General features: G+C 39.2%; 1 protein-coding gene across 4 annotated transcripts; it reads right to left on the bottom strand.

Moving 5' to 3' along the window:
* Nucleotides 1–6,735: 6,735 nt before the first annotated feature.
* Nucleotides 6,736–23,641, bottom strand: LOC102225546 (forkhead box protein P3-like). Of its 4 annotated transcripts, none has more exons than XM_023341854.1 (12): nucleotides 23,599–23,641; nucleotides 23,306–23,396; nucleotides 13,749–13,837; nucleotides 13,362–13,521; nucleotides 11,368–11,460; nucleotides 10,921–11,008; nucleotides 9,796–9,864; nucleotides 9,233–9,338; nucleotides 8,656–8,732; nucleotides 8,407–8,508; nucleotides 8,171–8,292; nucleotides 6,736–8,076 (listed from the first exon to the last, which is right to left on the bottom strand). In XM_023341854.1, exons 3-12 carry the CDS (start codon nucleotides 13,828–13,830, stop codon nucleotides 7,974–7,976), a joined length of 1,002 nt encoding a protein of 333 aa, XP_023197622.1. In that variant the 5' UTR covers nucleotides 13,831–13,837; nucleotides 23,306–23,396; nucleotides 23,599–23,641; the 3' UTR covers nucleotides 6,736–7,973. The 4 variants fall into 4 exon arrangements, with proteins under 4 accessions (XP_023197622.1, XP_023197624.1, XP_023197615.1 ...); XM_023341856.1 differs by having other exon boundaries at nucleotides 8,656–8,720; nucleotides 13,749–13,842; XM_023341847.1 differs by having other exon boundaries at nucleotides 13,749–13,842.
* Nucleotides 23,642–24,081: the final 440 nt, after the last annotated feature.

Genomic DNA, 24,081 nt, shown 5'->3' on the forward strand with positions numbered 1-24,081 from the left:
GTGTTCAAGATAGAAACTGATCTAGAAGATTTGCAATACCCCACGTTTTTACCTTCTTTTGATAGGACAGATATGCAGTTTTTTCCACGAGGGAGGGTTTTTGGCATTTTTAAGAATTAAATTAAATAAATCTGATATTAGTTCACTAAAGAGCTTGTACCATTCATTGGGGAAGCTCTCGCTTCCAGAGCTTTTATTTGCCTTGAGTCTAATAATATTGTCATGTTCTTTTTTTGGTAATTGGTGAACTTAAAATGTAATTTTCCCTTTTCTCCTGGTATTTTTACAGGTGCAGGAGAAAGAATTTGAATAACCGTATTTTTACATTTTAATGCTTACATTTGGACATATGGGTATCTTGCACAAGTAGCACATGTGCCCAGGGAATTTACAAAGAAAATTAATTCAGTCTAATCATCCATTCTAAAAGATTCTACTTACTAAAGAATGCAATCAAGTTGGGTTTATTGTCCTTATTGGACAAAATAAATAAATAACATCTGAGTAATGCCCACAAATTGCTAGTCAAGCCTGTAGCAACATTCAAAAATCACTTGCGTTTTGTCGTTGACTTTACAACAGTCCCTCATATCGAGCGTACATGTTACCCAAATGGTAACTAGCTCTACTGTAAAGGATCTGGGTCCTCATGGTGTATAAATGGTGGTGCACATGCACATAAGTCAAACCAAACTTGTTCTATCAACAATATCAAACTACATAGCATCAAAACTCACCTAAATATTGTTCAGCAATAGATACATTTCGTGTTATTGTTTAGATCCACTTACTGCACAGGGTTCAGGAGTGAGGGGCTTGTTCGCTACAGTTTTTGGTTTTCAGGCTTGATGTTCATTTGCCAATGCAATCATGCGATTATAAATAAGTCATTGCTGTAGTCCATTAGCTACCAGTTAGATTAAGTGCCACAATCGACCACTCCTGTGGTAGATTAGTTGATTTAAATACCTTCACCTCTGCAGCGAGAGGCTGCTGCTCAGTTCTCCTGAAGGATGAGACCAAGAGAAGTACAGGAGAAGAAGGGCGACTGGTTTTTATCTATTCCTGAGCTGCTCCCTCTAAGGCGTTTCCTTGTGTGTGTGTTGGCGTGGGCGTGTGTGCCCTTCTTATCTTTGTGTGGCTCCAAGGACTTAGCGGTGTGTGGGTAAGTTGCAGCAATTCGTGTGCTGAACAAGAGAAGAAAGTAAAGTATCTAAACAGTACAATGAAGCATGCAAGGTCGTTTAATCTACGTAGGTTGCAAATCTAATTTATACAGAAAGAAATATAGGATTAACTCTCTAACACAGGGGCGTCACACTCACTTTCATTTTTGGGCCACATCAAGACCTTGTTGGGCTCTGGGGGGTTTTATTTGGGTTTTGTTCATTTATGTGTTTCTTTGTTCCTCTTTTATTTGTGTCAGTCCTGTTGTTGTTTTACTTTAGTTTAGTAATTCTTGGTGTTTCTAGTTATGTTTATTTCTGTTTCTAGTTATTCCTAGTTACTCTAGTTTTAATGTTTTTCTATGGTGTAGTTATTCTTTAGTGTTAGATTCATTTCCTAGTACCCAGTGTGCTCCGCCTCACCCCTGTACCACTTCTCTCTCTCTCTTTCTCCTGTCTGCCTTCTGCTCTCTCCTCTCACACCTACGATTACTTAGCTGATCCTCCCGGTTCCTTTGTATCAGCATTCAAGTTCCCAGTATTTAAGCTTCTCGTTTTCAGTCACTCCTCACTGGATCCTTTAGTCTACTCCAGTCACTTCCTCGTTCCTGGGCACTCATCTCCCAGGAACGAGGGAGGAAAATTGGGTTGCTATATGTAAGATACCAGAAGGCTTCTACTAGAAGCTTCACGGAATTATAAATCACACAACCACAACCACAAGGTTCATCTACACTGTGGCTGAAAAGGCAGGAATTAAATTGCAATTTGCTGCAGTGATCTGATTTTCGTATTGTGACTGGAACTGTTCGCTGCTCTCATAATTGGAAATTAATAGAATTAATAGAATAATAGAATTAATAAACCTTTGTGAATTGGAAGCATTCCCATTCCATAAAAGTGCAACTTTAAGGAGAAGTATTTGTTTTCCAGGCATGTAGTGCCATCCTACATAATCTAGAAACTATGTTAACCTTACTTATAAAAATGATGTATGCGCCAAATATGACTTAAAAGAAAATTTACTTCCTAGTTTAATGCCTTGAAATTGGGCGTCTGTCTCTTTAAAAACTCCTACTCTTTCTGAAACTCCGGCAGTGTTGCAGAGTAGCTCCTATATTGAGCTAAGAAGATGTTTCACCAGGTGTTTGCTAATTGCTGCTGGCTAGTCTGAAGGAGCTGAGTGGGAGAGTCGTAGCGGAGGGCTAATCTGTGAGGCAGAAGCACTAAAGACTTCAGCTCTGGGGAGGAGCTGCGACTCAAAGGTGGTGCCAGGTCCAACCAGGTGTTTTCGAGATTACACTACAGGAGATTAAAGGATTTTTACAAACATGCATAAAAGAATAAAGGCAACAGGCATGTTACTGATAAGGGAATAACATTATAGCACGATGTAGAGCTCAAAAAAGTTGATTTTGCAAAATACTTCCCCTTTAAAATGTAATTCTTAAAACTCTTGACTCTGGGGGATGAATACTTTTGCCACACTTTTCAGTTCTTTTTATTTGCAAAGAGTGTTTTGAATCACGTATAATTTTCTTTCTACTTCAAAATTGTATAACACTCTGTGTTGTGCCTCCACATTCGATTCCAATGAAACAGATTTGTATGTCTGCGGTTGTAATGTGGCAAAATATGGAAAAGTTCAGGCGGTGTGAACGCTGTGTGCTGATCACCAGGGAGAGTAAACCACTCAGAGGTGGATGCATTGACTTACCGCCTATATGGTCTATTAAGTTTGTTTTTGTATCTATATTTAGCACATTAGAACAAACAGGTGGAAACTGGCATGCAAAAATGGTTCACTAGGGTGAGAAGGATACACAACAGAGTCTGCTTATCAAAATACTTGGAACATTTACAAAGTATTTATTTTAAAAAATAGATGAGAAATATCCGCCAGTAATGCCAATTTTAAGCCGCAGATTATTTGATTCCAGTGCGTTTATGGCCCAACGCTGTTGTCTGCATGCCTATAAGGTCATGCAGATTATGATTGCTGCATGTTTAAAAAATTGTGCAGGCAAAATAATGTCTGCATAAGACAGATTAACGCAGCCGGACTGCTGATAAACTTTATGCAGTTAAATCAAAATGAAAAACACCTTGATTAAACCTAAATATTGTGCCGTGTAATTTAGAGACGGAATACAAAATGGAGCATCAGCAGTCAGCAGTGACAGGAAACTATCACTGGCTAAAAGGATACGGAAGGTAAAACCATTTTTTAAAAAAAAAGCTGTCCTGTGCTTCTTATTCCTCATTCACGTTGCAGTAAAATATTAACAGTATTTAAATAATTACTCTATAAATCAGAATTTAAGTTTAAATTTACCAAAGGAGAATCGAGAGGAAACATTTCAGGTCAGAATTTTTGAGAAGGGAAAAAAAAAAATGCCTTCCCTGTTCTTCCCCACTAAACCAGGATATTTGTAATTTTCAACAAACCGTTCTAGGGTTCTATTTTTGGTTGAAGGAAAAAACTAAATATTTGCTTATCCTTTTGGATATGTTGAAACCGTACTATGCCAGTTGACAAGCTGCCCAGTCAAAGAGCTTATTTCTGTTTATTTCAACATTTAACAGCAGCTGAAAATGAAAGCAGACCCAAAAAGAGGCACGGAGTCGTCTGCCCATCCTTCAGGAGTCTTTATTTTCCAACGTTCAGGACTCTGTTTGCTTGAATTTCTTGCATATAATTCAGAACATTTATTTTTAAAAACAAACAATTATTATTATTAAATACATAAGTGTGTTTTGTGAAAACACACTTATGGGGTGTTAACCTTTTTGAGACAGTGTATCGAGTTTTCTACATTGGATTCTGTAAAGTATTTATTTTAATGGTCTTTAAAAAAAAATAAATAAAGGTTTCTCCTTTATTGTGTGGGGCAGATGGGGGGCTTGGGTTGCAGAAAGGGACTCCCCCCTCGCACACTCAGCCCCCTTCCACCTCCTTATCTCATGCCGACAGTTGTCAGGAATCACAAGCAGAGGCCTGAGTTAGAGAGGCAGGCCTGGGGATACGGATCAAAGAGAGAAGAACTGGAAAACCAAAGCAGCTCTGATCCCCTACAACACCATCCTCGCTCACTGGTTCTCACTCTCACACCAGCATCATGCAGGAAGTGTAAACGCTTTACTCCACAGATGTAGACTAAACCGTCCTCTCACAACATTCCAGGGCGAAGGCGTGACTATGACAGGAGAACCGTGTCTTTTTATTATTCTGTGATGAGCTGAGGTCATATATGGGATAATAGTTATTCATAGTTATAGATTTGCTGGCTGTGTGATTGAGGAGAGACGTTGTTTTTCCCAGTGAGAAGGATGCGGCGTTATGTTGTTGTTGGTGGGGGGAGTTGCTTTAAGCTAAAGGCTTTAAGTGAATTTATCCAAATAAGTTCACTTTGCATCTTTAAAGAGTGCAGCGAGAACTTTAAATGCAAAGCTTAAGCTGTGCTATTTGTAACAAAAATACAGTGGCAGGGGCAACGTTTAAGACTTTGTCCCTCTGGCTGTAAAACTTCAAACAATTCATTAGTGAGAAATCGAACTATGACAAAACTTTGGTACACATGTCCAGGGTTCTAGTTATGTCTGTGTCAGGATCTTTGGTTGTTTGAGTTTGTTTTGGGTTTTGCTGTTGTTTGTGCTCCACTTTATTTTCTCTTTTAATTCTGCCTTGCTTCTGTTTTCACTCCAGCTCCTTCTTAGAGATTGTAGTTATGTTTATTCATCGTGTCTAGTCCTTTCTTAGTTACTCTGGTTTGGTTTCTTTGTCTAGTTAACTGCTCCAACAACAAGCCTCACAACGACCAGCTGCTGAGAACAAGTGGATAACCACAGAGTTGCAGTGAACATTTAAATAAGCATTCCTGTTGAGAGAACTTCTTTTTCAAGTTACAATTAAATAATTTGTTGTTGTATGACCATCTGTCCCAGCAATGTGGCCTTTGTAAAATGCCGCCTTACGCAGCGCTCTAGCTTGTTTGATTTTAGGCCAGTTGCTTATGATTCTTGCATATTGGAGAGTCTTTCTTTGCTCTCCAAACTGCATTCTGGTGGCGTCTTCTGATTACTTGGGGACTTCTTTTGTTTCCTTTTCTTCCAGTGCAATGAATTGAGTCGACTTCATCTTCCATAACTGGCTCTCAGTACAACTGGCCTCCTCTTCGGAAAGATCTGAAAAAGAAGCTAATTGATTTCTGTTTCCTTGAGGCCAGAGAGCTGATATCAGCAAGGGAAGGTTCCACCTCTCTCACTGGTTTTTGTCGGCTGGTGGGCAGTGAGATATAGATGGCGTCTTTCTATCCCTTGTGGGGTCACCAGGGGTTCTGAGGCGGGGTCACCTGGACAGGCCGCCAGTTCATCGCAGGGCAACACAGAGACAGGCAGGACAAACAATCATGCATGCACACACTTGAGGGTGCTGTGGTGGCGCAGGGGTAAAGCACAATTTACATATAGAGGCCTTAGTCCTCGACACGGCTGTCGCAGGTTTGATTTCCGGCCTGGCGACCTTTGCCGCATGTCTTCCCCTTCTTTCATTACTCTCTTTCCTGTCAATTCACTATTAAATAAAGGCCACTAGAGGCAATAAAACCTTTTTAAAAAGTGCATGAACACACTTATGCCTAAGGAGAAAGAGTTAAGCCAAAAGAACATCTCTTCTGTGTTCAGGTCTTTAACAGAGACTGACAGAAGAAAATATGCTGCCACCTAGTGAATATATGGTGCAATTGAAAATATTGACCAGACACAAGTAAAATATTTGTTGCCCCTGAAAATATTTGGCAGGCCTTTGAAATATGCATTTAAAAATGCATAAATTACAATGAACTTTTATTCATTCTAAATTATTCCATTCAACTTAAAACTGTAGAATCAACATGAGTGTCACATATAACTAAACTATTAATAACTATTAATGAAGTTATCTACCAGGCAAAAATATAAAAAAAAAAAATTAAATGCCTGTAAAAGAAGATCATCTAACATTCATGAAACAAAAGTTTACATATTGCAAAACTGAACAACTTCACTACAATAAATCTAAATTTCACAATTAAAACAGCAAAGCCAGTTAAATAGCCGATCCACCCATTTTCTTACACTCTTGTCCCTCGTGGGGTCAGCAGGGTGCTGGTGTCTATCTCCAGCTAACATTCCGGGCGTCTGTAAAGGTCGCCAGTCTGTCACAGGGCAACACAGAAACAGACAGGACACACACACACACACACACCTAGGGCGAGAGAATTTAGAAAGACCATTTAACCTCTCTCTGTGGGAGGAAGCCGGAGAACCCAGAGAGAACCCACCACGCACAGGGAGAACATGCAAACTCCGGGCCGGGAATCGAACCCAGGACCTTCTTGCTGCAAAGCAACAGCTCTACCAACTGCGCCACTGTGCAGCCCAGCGGTTAAATAGTCATTAAAAGAAAATTAATAAACAACATTTTATATTTATTACGTTTTTTAAAATATATTTGTATAAAGTGGAGGAAATATGTATTTGATCGTCCACTGACTTTAACATGTTTTATACAAAAAAAAAAAAAGAAACATCTCATAATTTTATGCCCGCTTTATTTTAACAGTGACACTAAAGGAAAACTGAGAAAATGACATAAAATGAGAAAGAAATTAATTTGCATTTTATAGAAGGAAATAAGTATTTGACCCCCCCAGTGAAACATCGTTTAATACTTGGCGGCAAAACCCTTGTTGGCGAGCACAGCAGCCAGACGTGTCTTTTAGTTTTTATAAGGTGTGCACACAGTAACTCCTCCCTGCAGATCAAATCCAAATCCTTGAAGTTTTTAGGCGTGCTTCAACTCTCTCCATAGATTCTTCAGTGGGATTGAGGTGAGGCCATTCCATGACGCTGGTATGCTTCCTCTGGAGCCACTCCTTTGTTTCCTTGGCTGGGTGTTTTGGGTCGCTGTCATGCTGGAAGACCCGCCCAGGACCCATTTGCGGTGCCCTGACCGAGGCGAGGAAGTTTTCATCCAGGATTTTGCCGTACATGGCCTCGGTCATCTTCCCGTCGATGTGGTGAAGTTGGTGAAGTTACATATTTGGGCAAATCCAGTAAAAAGAATGAAATGAAAAGAAAAGCAGAGAATGTGGGATATCATCTGCGATGATGATATCAATATATTTAAAGATATATATTGTGATATCATTCACTGACAATATCGCTCAGCCCTACTCTCTGGTTAGCATGGCTGGTTAGCATAGCCACCGATGACAGTAAGTTGTCTCTTTGTCATTGGCAAATCGAGCGGCGCTGAGATCTTCCTCCTGGTTCTGATTGGTTAATTTTGAGGAGGATCTTGAATTTTTTCACAGAATTTCTATTATCAGAGTGGCAGTTTCAACAAATATGTAAAAAAAAATAAATAATCTTTTTATATATAACAGGTTCACACTGCAGCTCTAAAGTTAGCTTTTTTCCCCACTTCTACTGGATTTAACACAATCAGCTTCAATTATAATCTTTGGATGAATTGGACTGAATGTGATTGTGGCCTATTTCAGTTTTTGTAAACTAAAGGTTCTTTGTAATGCAGGTCTATATAAAAATTGTAAGTAAAGGCTTCGTTTTGTTACCCTGATCTTTTACTGGTTTTAAAAAAAAAAAAGGACAATTAGAATTCAGTTTGTGTAATAAGTGGTCTTAGTTAATACAACCACCAACCATTAATTCAAGCATAACACATATGGCCAGGCCAACAAACAATGAGAATATCAAATAAAAGCAATGACTTTGAATCCAAGAATGTATAGTCTGGACAAGACTTCAACATCGAGACAACAGGAGAGACACTGTGCTGCTGTCTGCTGCTGTCGGCTCCTCTGAACAGAAATGGGAGTAAGAAGTCAGCCACTTCACTGGGCAGTCTCTGAAAACACAACGTGTGAAAGAGGTGAGACGAATTCTACAAGTTTGCCATGTATTCCAGTAAGCTGCAAAAAAAAATCCTGCAGTATTTTTACCGGTGATATTTTTGCCCCTTCCTTCTCTGGTACTCTGTTTCGTCCACGGTCCACACAGCTCCCTTCTCTCCTTCCACTCGCACAAAGCACTTGTGAAGGCTGAGATTGTGACGTATTGCATTCTGGGAAGATGAGTAAGGAAATGTTTTTTGTTTCTTGTTTTGCTATGGATAACATTTTGATTCTGTTAGGGAGATGAAAAGTGTACAGAAAGAATTCACTTGAATTGTTTAAACCTTCCATGTTGCTGTGTTGTGTCTGAAGTAGAAGAACATGGTAGTAAACCAGTTGTAAATCTCATTTAGAGTCCTCTGTTTGTCTGGAGACTCCAAGATAGACTACAAAATACGGGTCACAGATAAGAGCAACTTGTTACAAGTATCAAGTGTCCTCACACTCATACTAAGCCAACAACTGACTTGTATTTGCAGTAATACTGCAGTGTTCTGAACCTTGACGTCATTTAAAAACTCGAATGTACTTACCCATCTTATCAGGTAAGCATAGGTGTATGGAGGCCTGATGTTGTTGTATTTGTAGCATTCGATACCTGGAAACAAATCTGCAAAATAACCACTACAGGTCAACAAGCTAGTAAAGAAATGCAAAGACCAATCAGATAATCTGTTAAACTTTGGTGACGAGTTAGGAAACAGCAGAGTCCACAGCAACACAAGGGTGACCAGCATCTGAAGTCTGGATCATAAGCAGGTTGCCAGCTGGGAGGGAGCCTGGAAACTTACACCGTCACACACGTGTACAAGTACAAGCAAATATGCTCAGGGGTCATATCGATACGCAAACAGCTGTTAGCATAAGGGCTATGACAGCTTTTAAAATAACTTAAACTTTTTTTTTCTTGTAAAATGTAGCTAACTGAGTTTCTTTTCTTCACCAAACACCAATGGTTTGAAGAGCACACAACTCTCTGCGATAAGTGGCTAAACAAAGACAACTCTCTGTCTAATATCACACCTGAGCATATAGGGGTGTGTGTGAGTGTGTGTGTGTGTGTGTGTGTGTGGGTGTGTGTGTGTGTGGTGAATGTGATCACCAGGTTACCTGGCAGAAGGTGTGTGGAGGCTTTAGCTGTCCAGTCATGTTGAAGTGTCTGATTTGGATTTTTGAGTTCCCCCAGCTGGATTCTGTCTTCGTTGATCACCTGAGCCTGGAGGAGCAACAGAAAAAATGCTTAGCATCAACTCATATTTTCTGCAAAAAAATAAAATAAAAACAGACATAAGCTAATCATTTCATGTTCTTATTCTACAAGACAGAAATTAAGATTTAACAGTGACATCTTGATTATTTTTTTTTTTTTTTCAGGTTTTGTCAGCTATAGTGGCCTTCATTCAATAATGGTCAGACAGCAAGGCGGGTTGTGAGGGAGAAGGAAGAGATGCAGCAAAGACTCCCACGCCAAGGACCGGGGCGTCCACACATGGGCCGTGCCCCACCGCTGCGCCACGGCCACTCGCCCTTCTTGGAGTTTAAGATTTTTATTTAGACTTTCCACTGATTGCAATTACAGAGCAAATGTAAACAAGCAAACATTCTCTTTAGTGTTCAAATGTACAACGAAGAAACATCCTGCTGTCTACATGAGCTAAAACGATCTTACATACCAGGGTAGAGTAACTGTTCTCTGAAAGATGAAGTTGCATTGCGAGAAGTTTTTGCTTTTCCAGGACAAGCTGAAAAATACAGAACATGTCGGGTCACATCAGGTTGTGATCAAATTTGTCGTGTTTTGCAGCGCTCCAAAGTAACAGAAGAGCGATGGATTAACTGTGGAGTTCAAACTCTGCCGTCGATTAAGGAAAGATGCTACGACATGTTGCATTTGGTTTCTCCAGCAGACTTGTGATGTGTGAATGTTGCATTGTAAAACCAGTCTGCTTAGCGACTGAAAATGTGAAACATGATCAAGGAACGCTCATGTTAGTGGAAAAACTCAGCCTCTCCCAGTATTCTTTCGTTTTCCTTTCCAGCTGTGCTGCTCTTAAACCTAGACTGGTGCCTCTGCGTTAGACTACAAGCACTATGTAGAGGCAAAAAGACATTTTCCAATGAGTCATAGGTCCATGCATTACAGTCTGTAACGCCACATGCCTAAATACTTTTATATTTAAAATACCTCAAGCGTCTTACAATTTAAAAAATAAAACAAGTCCCTAAAAATCTTATTTAATTTGATACTGAAAATCAACCCTACCACAGAATTTGTCAGGAAATAAAGATATCTAGACTTCAGGAGTCACAATTTAATGAAACCGGTTGGTAATAGTTTATTTGACACAGTGTGCATAAGAGTGGGCCTCCTTTTATAAGGTCAGAGTTTTGAGGTAGGATGTGAATTAGGTTTTGGTTAAGGTTAGGAATATACTAGAAATGATTAGAGTCAGGAAAAATATCTGAGTTTAGCATGAATGTAGTTACTGAATTGAATGGAAGTCAATACAAAGTCCTAATGTGGAAAAAACTGTGGGAGAGAGAGAGAGAGAGAGAGAGAGAGAGAGAGAGAGAGAGAGAGAGAGAGAGAGAGAGAGAGAGAGAGAACTGTTGCTGTAAACCGAAATTAAAGATGAATTTATTTTGAATAACCTAAAACAATCTGCCACGTGGGACATCACCAACAAATGTATTATTTTGTGAAGACCACACAATACTTTTTTTCTAGATATATAGAAAATGTAAGAGTCTGTGAAGGAATCACAACCAGTTCAAGCGCACCTAAAATGGAGTCTCACCTGACGTTCCATGTACTGCACGATATCCTGCTGCACCCTCCACTGAGCAATGCTTTTGTCGTTGTGTCTGTGTTCAGAGTGGAGGTGCCTGAAACACAAAATAATTCAAAGTCGTCTAAGCATTTCCTCAGCATCCTAAAAACTTTATTTTTGAAGACATGCCCTTGAAACACAGCCTCTGTCTCCTCCTTGTGAAGCTCCCCTAAATTCTTGAATGGATTTTGCTTGGCAAAAGGTTGCAAGACATGACCATGATGCAAAGTCAAATTTATTGTCTTATTTTAGACGTGTAACATTTTTATAACAACAGAAGGTAATATAATAGCTTTATTGCGATTAATAGTCTTAGAAATAGGTCAGAAAAATATCTATTGGAGGATGTCAACATCTACGTCCAACAGCTGCATTATGGGATGTTGTTAGGATTCTGTTTAGGAACTGACTTACTTTAAGAAAGTGGAGAAATTTTCCAATATGACTCCGCAGCCTGGCCAGCGGCAAAGACCACTCACAAACAGTGCGCTCATCCCTTCTGGTATCCTGGGAGAAATAGAAAGGTCTCTCGTCATTCTCAGTGTTAACAAACAGTTGAAAATTTCTTATTCGTCAAAGACGTTATCACGTTTTGTTCCTTCCTTGCTTTTCTGACAACCACAAGGACCAACTTGAAAGACACAGCCACCACACAGGAAGCACAAAAGTGGTGTATTGAAAATACACCAGGGAGTCATAATGTTTTCACGCCTGACAGACTCGGTTCTACTGGGGACGAAAATTGCTGCACTTGTTACATTTTCAGCTGGTGCGGCTCGCGTCCACACTGCGCTGCGTCGGACGATCCAAGCCTGTTCACCTTCTCGCCTGTGATGACGCTGCACCAACGACTGCTGAAGGAAACGACACAAAAACCTCCCAAGAAGACCAGCGCAGCTTCCTTCTTCACAAAATGTAGACAGAACCGGAGTGGCATCAGGTTTTAGCGGTTGTAGGATTTCTCTATTGTCTCTGGTAAAAGACCACAAACCATTTCCCCCGGTGGTGCTAGACTCACACAGTTGTTCCAGTTGAATTTACCCAGAAGGTGCTGCGCTACAGTTCGCTTCCTGCTTTTGGAGAGGTCCCACTCGCAGCCACACATAACCGCACCTGGGTTCGCTTCCACCGAACCGAGACGCAGGATGTTAGGCGGACTCAGAGTTGGGTTTTTTTTTTTTTTGGTCTGCAATAAGAGTTCAGTTGCACAATCACGCCTCCACGAGTGAACCGGACTTTCTAGACAAATGATCAACAGTTTGATTAAAACGGACTAAACAGTGCTGGTGTGGACGCGCCCTAAGGGTCATGGCGGTCGTTCGCAGCGCAGACGATTTCCGATAAGCTTCACAGCATCAACCACTAGAGATTAGGTAAGAATTAAAACCTCAAAAGAGTCCAGGCCTCCAGGAAGCAATTCTCTGTTTGAAGCAAAGCGTTTAACAAGCGGCTGGTTTCTGCCAGGCTCGTTTTCCTGTCACTTCGCTGCTTGTAGTCCTGGATTTCCCCACTGAGCAGCAGCAAAGGATTCTTTGATTCCATTTCATTCTAATTCTTTGTAGAAACAAACTTGTTGGTTGATGGAAAATTGAAAATACCAATCCGACGAGTATGTTTTTAATTAGCTCCCTGAATCTCTGTTAGGTTGTGCTCAACACTTCTTTTTTTATCTGTTGCTTTCCAGGGACCCACATAAACTTGATTTTCTGTCAGGGATTATGAGTTTGTTCTCTTCTTTTCCTAAGTGCCTCCTTTCAGCAGGGTATTTTCTAACCATCCCTCCTGCAGACCAAGAAGAAGAAATAAAGCCCTTTGTAAGATGTCACAGGTATGGCTGAAGTTTAGATCCTTTCCTAGAGAAGGAACACAGTCTGTACTTGTGTTCATGTTCTTGTGTTCAAAGTGTCTGAGTGATGGACACCACTGCATAGCTGCTAAAATCTGTCACAAATCTCATCTCATCTCCTGCAGTATCACACTGTAGTTCACAAAATGGTAAATTATTGGACAAAGTTCATTACCTGGTCCCTGCTTTGTTGTGACTCTTCTCTGTCTGATTCAAACCTAAACTTCTGAGGACCTTTATTCCTCTTCAAGATTCGGTAAAAAAAAAAAAAGTAATGTGCTAAGTTGAAAGGTTTTTAGTGTTTGGTATTTTGTTCAAGGTTTTGGGCAGAGCTTGTGTTCTGAATCTCGTGTCAGATGTGCTCATCACAGCACTGTGACTTTATAACATTTCCACAAATCCAGATTTTATTAAATCATTCATCTTACATCATCATTCTTAAGTGTTTTGCTTTATGATCTTTACTGTCATGTATTGCTTTAGTCAGTCAACTACTGGACACTGAATGATACCGCTCTGTCATAACAGTTGTAGTAAATATATTAAGCTTGCATTTACTCACCCGTTGTTAAGTCCAATCTTGACTGAAGGTTGCTTTGCATTGTCTCCTCTCGGTGACAAAAGATAAAGGCTTGGGTTTGGCAGCGTCTGAGAGGAATTTGACCAGGAAAGATGATCTGTATCCACCTCCTCTTTACAGAGAGACCCAGATCCACTACTGTCTGAATTTTACGGCAGAAAAAAAGAACTTTGTTGGACTGTTATGTACACATAGAGGCAATATGGATAGTAATATATTTCTTGAAAGACAAAACCAAAAAGACCTTGCATATTTTTGGAACAACGCTGTAGCTGAGGATCAGACTGATCTAAAGTCAGCACTAGGTGGCACAATTGCTGTGGATGTGCATTATTGACTGGAGCAAGTCACAAAAAAACATTTTCCTACCATGTTGTTGTCTGGAAGCTGCTTGTGGAACGTGACGCAGCACAGATGGCCTCCTCTGTTTATGCTTTTGTATCTCATCCATTCTGCTCCTAAACTAAAAAAAAATATATATATATGGCAAAATAAAAATTAGAGAACCACCAAATCTGAGCCATGGTACAGCCGCAAACTACTTTATTTTATAGAGCACAGCTCTCAGGCAAAAGAAACACCGACTTTTAAATAACTGTGCTATGAAGAAGCACTTAAATCTTTTAGACATTTATAAAGTCTTTACAAATTTCCAAAGAAATATGAATTAAGTCAAAAATAATTAGGCTGTATATCTTTTAAAGTAAGCTTGATTTTAAGTTTCCAGTTTCTGTGCAGTTATTTAATTTACAACATAGAAGCACTTTTAAGTGAATTGTTCACAGAACTGATACAACACAAACCACGACCAGGCGAACGTGTGCAGCTACAAAATAAAAAAATGCCTGGACGAACAATGATACTGTCCTGCCATCAACAGTTATTAGTAAGTGCAATGGGAAGGAGACACTTTCAGATAGTTTGAAGTTCACATCAGGAGATCACATACAAGTTGCATATATTTGGAAATGTCAACGACCACATAAAAAAATTTGGGTAACGCTTTAATTGACAGGTTGTGAATGAGACTGTCATGACACCGTCATGAACATGACGTAACGCCTGTCATGAACATGAGTGAGTCTTCATGAATATTTATGACTGTTGTTATAAAGTGTCATTCGGTAAATCATGACACTTTTAATACAAAGTTGACATTATCCAAAATGTCTTCGTCATGACAACTTGACATTAATCAAGAAATCATGATCTGACATAAATTTGTTATAAATGTATTACTGATTGAACTTTAAAAATTATGTAGCTTTATGTTATTAAAGCTAAAGTTTAATTACATATACATTTGGTAAATCATGACACTTTATGACAGCAGTCATAAATATTCATGAAGACTTACTCATGTTCATGACATGTTTATGACCTGTAGTGTTACCACTACATGTGGATTTAACAACCATAAATAAATCAGAATTTAGCATTAAAGTCTGCATTGTGCGCTAATTTAATTCAAATATAATAAACCATTCACCAACAAACCGTAACTCAATTAGTTGTTTCCATCCATTCTATGGTTTCACTGCTGCGAGGTCAGTAAGTTGCATAACTAATTGTCTGATTTAGAAGCAAATTTGTAATTACTATTTAGTTCACCTTTGAGAAGAAACACGCAATGATCCATTTGCAGCACCTTGATTTACCCAGTGTGCAAGAATGAACTGTGTAACAGTGTGTTTCCAGTCAGGCACTTATTGGTTTTGGTGAACCAGTAGATGTGTTTAAATCAGTCTGTCCAGGGGTGCGGTGATTTCGGCAGCATTTGTGCTTTGGAAAGCTGAGGAAATGACAGAATGATTTGTTTTGTTTTAAAAGTGTATATATTTTTAGGTTTCATTGTGGCACTTTACCAATGTGCTTCCACTCAGTGTACAAAAACATGCCAGCACAAATAAGTTGCCCAAAGGTGGGACTATGGATAGTTTGTTGTCGGGTGTCCCCTACGTCTTGCTCACTGACCACCTGTGAAGTGCAACAGGTCATCCTAGAACTTGTGTTTTGAAAAAGTGTTTTGCTAAATTCATGTAAATAGTACGTCTGTATCTGGATGTAAATGTGTGGAATATTAAAGAAACCTGTAGGGAACGTTCAGTTTGATGAAAGACAAAGGCAGGTAGTAGTACTGATTCTCAGGTATATTATGCTTAAGGAGAAGAAAGAGATTCAAACCTGAACAATGTAAATTCCATGAATCACAAAATCGGATGCATCTACAGATCAGCAACATGAAAGATTGTAAAACACAAATAAGCCAGTAGCTGCTGTGCTGGTGAGTCAGCCATGATACTGAGTGAAAGTGACAAAATGAGTAGGTTCGGTTTATTTGTTGCTAATTATGGCAAGGAGTTGAAAGTGTCGAGTTAGGTGCAGGTTTAAGAGCAATATATCATAAAAATAGATTTTACTGATCAAAAGCATTCATCATAGTTCCAGAAGCAATGACTAACTTAGAAAAAAATGTCAGCTTTATATTTATGGTAAATGGCCTGTAGATGTACAGCGCTTTTTCAAAAAGACACCACATTCAGGCATTCAGGCATTCACACACACACACACACACGCACACACACACACACACACACACACACACACACACACGGTGCCAAGGTGCACTACACTGTAGCCACAGCTGCCCTGGGGAAAGTCTGACAAAGGAGATGCAGCACCAGAAGTTTATATATTCATACTTGATGTCTGTATGTTGGAAGAGCCTGAAAACCAAAGTCAAGGTTTGATATCATACAAATTTCCACTCAGATTTTTTTTTTTCTGTGTTTTTATTCTACATAGAAAAAAAAAAAATGTCCATCCTGTTTTTGCCACTAAAAAACAGAGAAATAGTTCTAACTTGTGCTTAGGAAGTGGTAAAGTTTGTTCCTGCATTGTTGGGTGAAGATACATGTTGCACACCTGACTTCCTGACGTATGCGGTGAAACCACTTGCCTGATTTGAGGTGGGGGGATGGTAGCGCGTCTCTCAGCCATGAACAAAAACAGCATTTTTGAGTGATGCATATGTTTATCCCAATTCTTGATATATTATACATTTTTATTTCATTGCTTTTACACAAAAAGATGTAAAGCAAAGAAGGGTGAAAACAGCTTTGCACCAAAAACGCTGTTTGCTACTCTTATATTTTCAATTTCAAACTTTACACATTGTGCTTATGTTAATAAATTCTGTTAGAAATAGGGTAGCTTTACTCTGACTGTACTAGAGCAAAGACTTAATTTGTCCTGGGTTATTTAGCTTATTATGTTGATCACATTTGTTTGTTTGTTTGATTTGTTTTGGCGTTGCTGTTGTGTAAGACCAGATCTGGGTACTACAGCCAAACCTGCTCTACAGTAAAAGAATGTATTATACAATACAGTTTTACTCAAAGTGAGAATTTGTCAATAAGAAAAAGCATTAGATGTATATAGGCTACTTAATGAGAAACATTTTCATGATATTATTTAATTTCATCTGAGGAAACATTACATGAAAAAATTTTCATTTAAAAATTATTACATTTTTAAATTTGAATTTAAAAAAAATACAATTCTCAAATATATTTGCAAATATTTGAATTTGCAAGAATTTGCAATATATTGTAAAATATAATACTACGTTTCATGTGCGAGAATACATTGTGTGCTGCACTGACATTCTTTTCTCTAATATACCACAACATATATTTTGTTTCATAAGGGCTACTAAGAACATCCATCAGGATGAGCATGAGAACATGTAGATGTTATTTAGCTGTTATTACGGTGCCATTGTGGACGATGTCGTCCTCAGATCTGCCTCTGCTTCCACCTGTTCCCCTTCGTCGTCTGCGCCGTCGCCTGGTGGATCCTCTCTAGTCTGACCTCCTTCACGTTGATGCCCGTTTCCTTCAGCATAGGCGGCGTTTCTTCCATTACGGTAAATGTCTCCCTTCCTGTGTCCAGAAACACTTTGAGCTGGCCATTTTTCTTCTTCGGCTGTTTGATGACTTCCCTCACCTCCTTCCTTTTCTTTTGCACCACCTAATAAATTGCACTATGAAATAAATTGCGGGGTTTTTTCCCCCACCCTTTCTGAAAAGCCATGGATATTGTTGTGCCTCGTCCTTGACTCCAAGCCGTTACGTTTCTCTGAGAGTTTCATAGCTTCTCAGAGTAGGAATTTCACCGTCCATTCTATCCGTATTATCTTGTCTTCAGTATTCGCCACTCTTTCTTTCCTCCTTGTGAGCTACCTTCTGCTCCAAGGACATTGTCCTGTCCACAAGCTCTTTCAAGCTCGTCCCAAGCCTAGCCAATGCTCTCTTGGGTCTCCTACTGCTTCAGTGTGTTCTTCATAACCCCTGCAGCTCGTGAAGTGCAATCAAGTTCCAGTCCTCATTTGACGGCTCTGAGTGCATCGCTTGCACCTTCACTGACCTGGCACTCTTTTCTCTTGCACATTTCCCTTCCATCCTCTTCCCTTTAAACCATATTTTCCATGGGAACTCTATATCAGCTTAGAAGCAGGTTTTTCCTGTGTTGTTTATGTCTTGTCTTAGTGGTAGCTTTAGCGGTGTTCTTCAGAGCAGCCTCTTCTCCCGCCGTTCACAGCCGTTTTGTGATAATTAATCAAATGGATCAATAAGCAACATTGGAATTTAATTAACTACAGAACAACTCAAATCACCTAAATGCTTACAGGTTTGGATCATCTAAGAAGATGAAACTTTAGCTCAGTTTTAGATTTCACAGACAAAGTCCTGAGAACTATATATATACTGTATGTAATGACTGAATACAATATTTATACAAATACAGTATTAATATTAATAATGGCTTGTGAAAGTATTAATACTTCCACAAGCCACTCTGACTGATGTGCTAGATGTAGCAAATGTTAATATAAAAAAAATCTATAAAAGTCTTCTATAAAAGATGCATATTTTCCAATGTATGTCTACCATGCTGTTAGCTATTTTTAAGTAATTAGACAAATTTCATGGGCATTCCTTGAAATATTGCTTACATTTACAGGCACCTGCAGCATGTAAACATTTGAAATTAAAGAATAGAGTTATCTCTCTTTTGCTTATCTGAAAGCCACATCGGGAATACAGCGCGCATTTATACAGCAACCCAAACAGCAGATACGTATCTGCAAATGCACACCCACAGACACAGGAATTCAGTAGAAAGTGAGAGCTCTCAAATGTTGTGGTTTTTCAGTGTGATTTCTTATTCTGGCTTTCATTTTTAACTCTGTGCTACAACTGAAGAAGAGCGGCGCTTCGGTCCTGACCTTCCGTCTCAGAGCAGTGAGCTGATCGGTTAATCTTAGTCATTATAATCTTGTGTTCTCACAGCACACTGATATTCTATATTGAAACTCAATATTTCCATGTGGGGATGTAGCTGTAGGCCACAGTACAGTTTGGAAAACTGCCTCATACAGGCACTACTACGAATGTGTGGGTTTACTACTCATTTCAAATGACGCCTCACGTCAAAGTAAAGGAGTAGAACACTCTTGTTTTCGATTATTACTTGAAAACAAGTAATTTTGAAGCAATAAAATAAATGTGTCTTGACTGTCAGACAGTGTTAGTGTTGTCTAAGCATATTTGTTGTAATGTAACTTGAACGTAGGTTTGTGTTACTTCTACTCAGTCAATTATACAAAAGTGAACTGTTATTGTATGTTGAAATCTTAATTGTCCTCGTCATTATTACACGTTTTATCTTGTGCGAGGGGATGGAGACCTAGAGGCGGTAGAAACAGAGGTGGTGAGCATAGGCCTGAACACTCACACTCACTCCTGAAGTGCGTTTAGGGCGACCTCTTGATATATATGAGTTCACATACAGAAAACCTTCAAAGCCAAAAGAAGAAAATGGAAACTTGGTGCAGAAGAGCCACGGCCAAGTTTAAAACTGGAATCACTCTCACTGTAAAGGATTAGAGACTGGCTATTTTGGTACATGATTTTTAGTTGATTTATTTATTTTTATGTATTACGATCAGTCTTGACAATCCATACTACAAAAACTATATGAAGGAGCTTCAGCAAAAGCATTGCTGATGCCTGTAGAGGACAGTACAGGCACCAGCACTCCTCCCAACCCTACTGGAGATAAGGATGTAAGCGGACAGACGGATGGATGGATGGATTTTGCACATCATTTTCTCCTTGTAGGCAGAGTGTGAGTCAAAGCTGGAGGATGAAGACACCATCAAAACCACCAAGCTAATTTAACTGCCTAATGAATCAGTGGCATCAAATTCCCTTACACTGACATTTAACAAGGATTTGCTGAGATCTATTTTATTTAAGGATATAACAGACGCCAGATCATCGCTGTGTACATAATACAGGTGCATTTTGAAATCTATAAAATCCCATTTCTATCTTTCTAATATTGGTCTGAGCTTAACTTCCTGATGGACACAGTTGACCGCAATATTCTCTGAGAATGGCTTGAACATGTAGATATTAAGGGACCAGCACTGGGCTGGTTTAAATCTCATCTCTCTGGCGGTTTCCAGTTTGTCAGTGTGAATGATAAATCTTCTTCACAATCCAGGGTGACTTGTGGAGCACCACAGGGCTCTGACCTGCTCTGCATCAGATCAATTTTCACTGTTATGCTAATGGTATTCAGCTATATCGATCCATAAATCCTGATGAATCCAATCTATTAGGTAGATTGCAGACATGTCTTGATGACTCTAAACTCTCTTCTTTTAAATTCTGTCTTGACAGAAGTTATGGCTCTTGGACCAGAACCTTTGAAAACGAAGCTGTTCAGTCACTCATTTAATCTGGACAGCATTAAATCGGCTTAAAAACGTAAAGAACCTGAACGTTGCTTTTGACCAGGATGAGTCATTTCACTCCCATATTAATCATGCTTCTAGAAGTTACTTCTTTCATCTCCGAAAAGTGGCTAATATTAGAAATAAACTAGTCATACATTTGTTACTTTATTTCAATGCTGGATTAATCTAACCCTTTACTCTCAGGAAGCCCACAAAATTCAGTTAAAAGCCTTCAGCTGATCCAAAATGTTGCAGCAAGAGTTCAGATGACAATAAAATTTTTTTTCCTGTTTTAGCTTCTCTTCAGAATTTAAGATTCTCTTCTCACACGTAAAGCTCTTAATAATCAAGCTCCAACGTTCATCAGAGATTCGATTGTTGTGTCATAAACTCAGCACCACTTCACCGTCGGGCTGCAGGTTTACTGCTGGTTCCTAGAATTTCAAAACACAGAACCGGCCAGATCCTTTCTCAATAAGTGGAGCCAGATCGGTTTGAGTCAGTGGGGCAGAAACCCGACTGCTCAGATTTTTTATATGTTTTGTCAAAAACTTTCCTTTTTGATAAAACATGTAGTTAGACTGTCTTAGGTTATCCTGAGTTATCTCTGTAGTCACTCTGCCGTAGAATTAGACGACTGCAGGACAAACTGGACACTTTTTCTCACTTTCTTCTTTTACTACTCTCAAGTTTGCAGGATTTTCTGGTATTTTAACTGTTAACATTTCGTTTCCTCTCAGCTGTTTTGCTCTCCATAGGAGCTACACCCGGTCTGGCGTCCTGTTTGGCTGTGACTCCTTCCTGGAGGAGGGCATCTGCTGAGGTAACGCTCCTGCCAACAAGTCGTTTTTCCTCTCTTGCTATTAACTTTTTTACTTTCATGAACATCATAAATACACTGATTGATCTCCCTCCCAGGAGGGTCTAGCGAGATCAGGGGATCAGGAGAGATCATGGAAGATCACGCGGCATAACAGTTTTGTGCCTGGGAAAACTTCAAAGCGGTTTTAGTTACACATTAAACTATAGATATTTGTTTTTCTCTGCAGGTCACTGTTGGCATTTAAGAACTGCACTGTAACAAATGGCTGTAAAAACTACAGCATGGAAATACAGTAAGGCGGCTGGGTTTTGAAAATACAGTTCTGTTGGACCTTTTCTACTTGTTGAGTGATCTTTCTACCCTTCCACCCAGTCCTGTCTTAAAACACTTAATGTAATGTAACTTAGAAAATTGTCTTTGAATTAACGTAATTAAATCATGGAAAGGATTTCCACACGGTTAAATAGCTTTCTTTCAGCATGAAGCATGTTTGTTGAGCTAACTTAATGTTCGTGAGTTGGATCAACTTAATTAAGTAGTGTGAAGGTACCACTGTAACATAAGTTGGTTTCTTGGGCGTGCCGTGGTGGCGCAGGGGGTTAGCAGGCCCCACGTTTGGAGGCCTTAGTCCTCGACGTCGCTGGTTCGAGTCCAGGTGACCTTTGCCGCATGTCCTCCGCCCTCTTTCCTGTCTGCCTACAGTCTCAAAAAAATACAAGCCACTAGCGCCGCGAAAAAAAAAAAAAGGTTTGTTTCAACTAAATTTGCATTAATCTTAGTAAAGTAAATTATTTGGTCCAAAAACATTGAAAATTAGTTGGGCTGGCTCTTTTAAATTACATTGGGTCCAACTATAGTAAATGAGTTGAATCAACCTTTATAAATTAAATTGAGCCAACACAATTGCTTCAAATTGGAATAACCTTAATAAATTAAGTTGACCCAACACATTTGCTTTAAATAGGAGTAACAGAATCACATGGTGCTGAAATAAAGCAAAGTAATCAGGTGGAAATCCTTTCCATGATTTTTTTTTATGTTCATCCAAAGAGTTCTTTTTTTCAGTCTAATTCTGCACTCAGTTCATCTGTTTCTCCTTGTGGATTCTGCTCTGTCTTCTGGGTTGTGGCAGCTGGTCGATTGTGCTGAGCGCGTTTCTGGTTCTGCCGGAGATTATTTCCTGTTAAAGCGAAGTTTTTCCTTTCTGCTGTCACTACATGCATGCTTGGTCTGAGGGACTGCTGCAAAGCCAACAACACAACGGAAACAGTTTCCTGCTGTCGGTATCCAGGAGGAGATTTTCCTAAAGCGTCTCACTGAATCAACACAATGATTCACACTTGTTGTGTATGGTGGTATATAAGTAAACTGAATTATACTGAAGTACCTACTGCTCAGTGCGGGATCCGAATTAGAAACACACAACAGTGACGGCAATCGTTCAGACAGCACGCTGTTTAAGAGAAGCTGTCGCAAATCCCAATTTGAGACAGTTTTTAACAATATGATGAATAACAAAATGGAGGTCAAAGGTCGAAGTAGTTTACTTGAAAGAAAGAATTAGTTATTTATGCATAAATACTGATAAAATGCAGAAAGTTTGGAACAGAAAACTCTTGGTTCTGATGAACAGACTCCAGCTGTGAAGCGTTTGGAAACATGGAACCAAGTGGCCGTCCTGCAGGAGAGCAGAATAATGGGACCATTGTTCAGACGACTCTAAATCCTTAAGTTACTCTTAAAGGATTTAAGTATTTTTTTTTAAGTAATTAGAAATGACTACAAATTTCAAAATTGCTCCCAGTTTTCAGTAAATATTCCATTTAAATATATTTCTTTAAATATTTAAATCAGATATTTAAGACACATTTCACTTAATGCTTCAAGTTTAAAAAGGGGGGCAAAAAATGAAGCTGAGAAAATACTTAAATCATTGAAATGACAGTGATTTCAGTACTAGTTTACATTACGACTGGTTGCAGCTACTTAAATCTTGAGACTGTCAGTTTTACTTTTTTGGAAATTTTCCATGAAAATATCCAATTGAAAAGAGAGTCTGTGTATGAACTAGACCTCACTTAACAATAAAGTCACTTTGAATTAGGGAGAATCTTTTTGCCTCTCGTTAAAATGTGCGGCCGCACATGTTAACACATGAATGTTGTCATGTCTTGGTGTAACGCTGCGTTACACTCACTAACTACCGTACTTTCTCAGTTGCCCACTGTTCTCCTCGTTTTCGACATTCTCTAAGAGTTGGAACTTTTAAAGTCAAGCAGTGAGGTTTGCGCTTACCGTACGCAGAATCTCCCGCCTGCCACTGCCTTCGTTTTCTGCCCTGACAGAATGCAGATGAAGACGTATTCCACAGGAAATCTATTTTTACCTGAAGAAGAAGAAGAAGAATCCACAGTGCATGTGTTGAGAAGACGACCAAAAGGCTTGTCTAAATAAAACAACCATAGTCAGAGTTTAAATTGTGTAACATATTTTCTATCTACATTTATTGGACAATAATCAGGTGCGGATAGGTTGCGTTTTACTGACATTACGACAAAACGAGAAAAGAATGCACGAAAGAAACCAACCTCACTGCAGTCTGAAGAGGAAAAGGCAGCTTTGACATCTCCCCTCTGTATTTATGCAAACGGGCGATGTCAAAGGTGTTCGTCTCATCAGCGCACCGACTTAACAAACCATACAACACTCATTTATTCTTGTTTTGGTGCTGGCATTTTTGGTTCACATTCTTAACAGTTTATATACATCTGTCATGTTTTATGTGTTGGTTCTGTTTTTCACCCCTTTACATCACGAGATGAAAAGAGCATTATAAATGAAATGTATTATACGTTAAATTTTGTTGCTGGGGCTCTCAGGCTTTAGGCATGCTATTTGTACATGTATATTAATATAATTGATGTATTTGTGTCAGCATTGCTATGATGAATGAAATTATATTTTGACTTTTTGGCTTAAAAAACATGGCGGGGGGGGGGGATATTATTAGATATTATTTTATTTTATAGTGCTTTATGGTGCTACTCCGATAAGATGATGAATATTGTTAA

The sequence above is a fragment of the Xiphophorus maculatus genome, chromosome 1 (genome assembly GCF_002775205.1).
Source record: "Xiphophorus maculatus strain JP 163 A chromosome 1, X_maculatus-5.0-male, whole genome shotgun sequence".
NCBI lineage: Eukaryota > Metazoa > Chordata > Actinopteri > Cyprinodontiformes > Poeciliidae > Xiphophorus > Xiphophorus maculatus.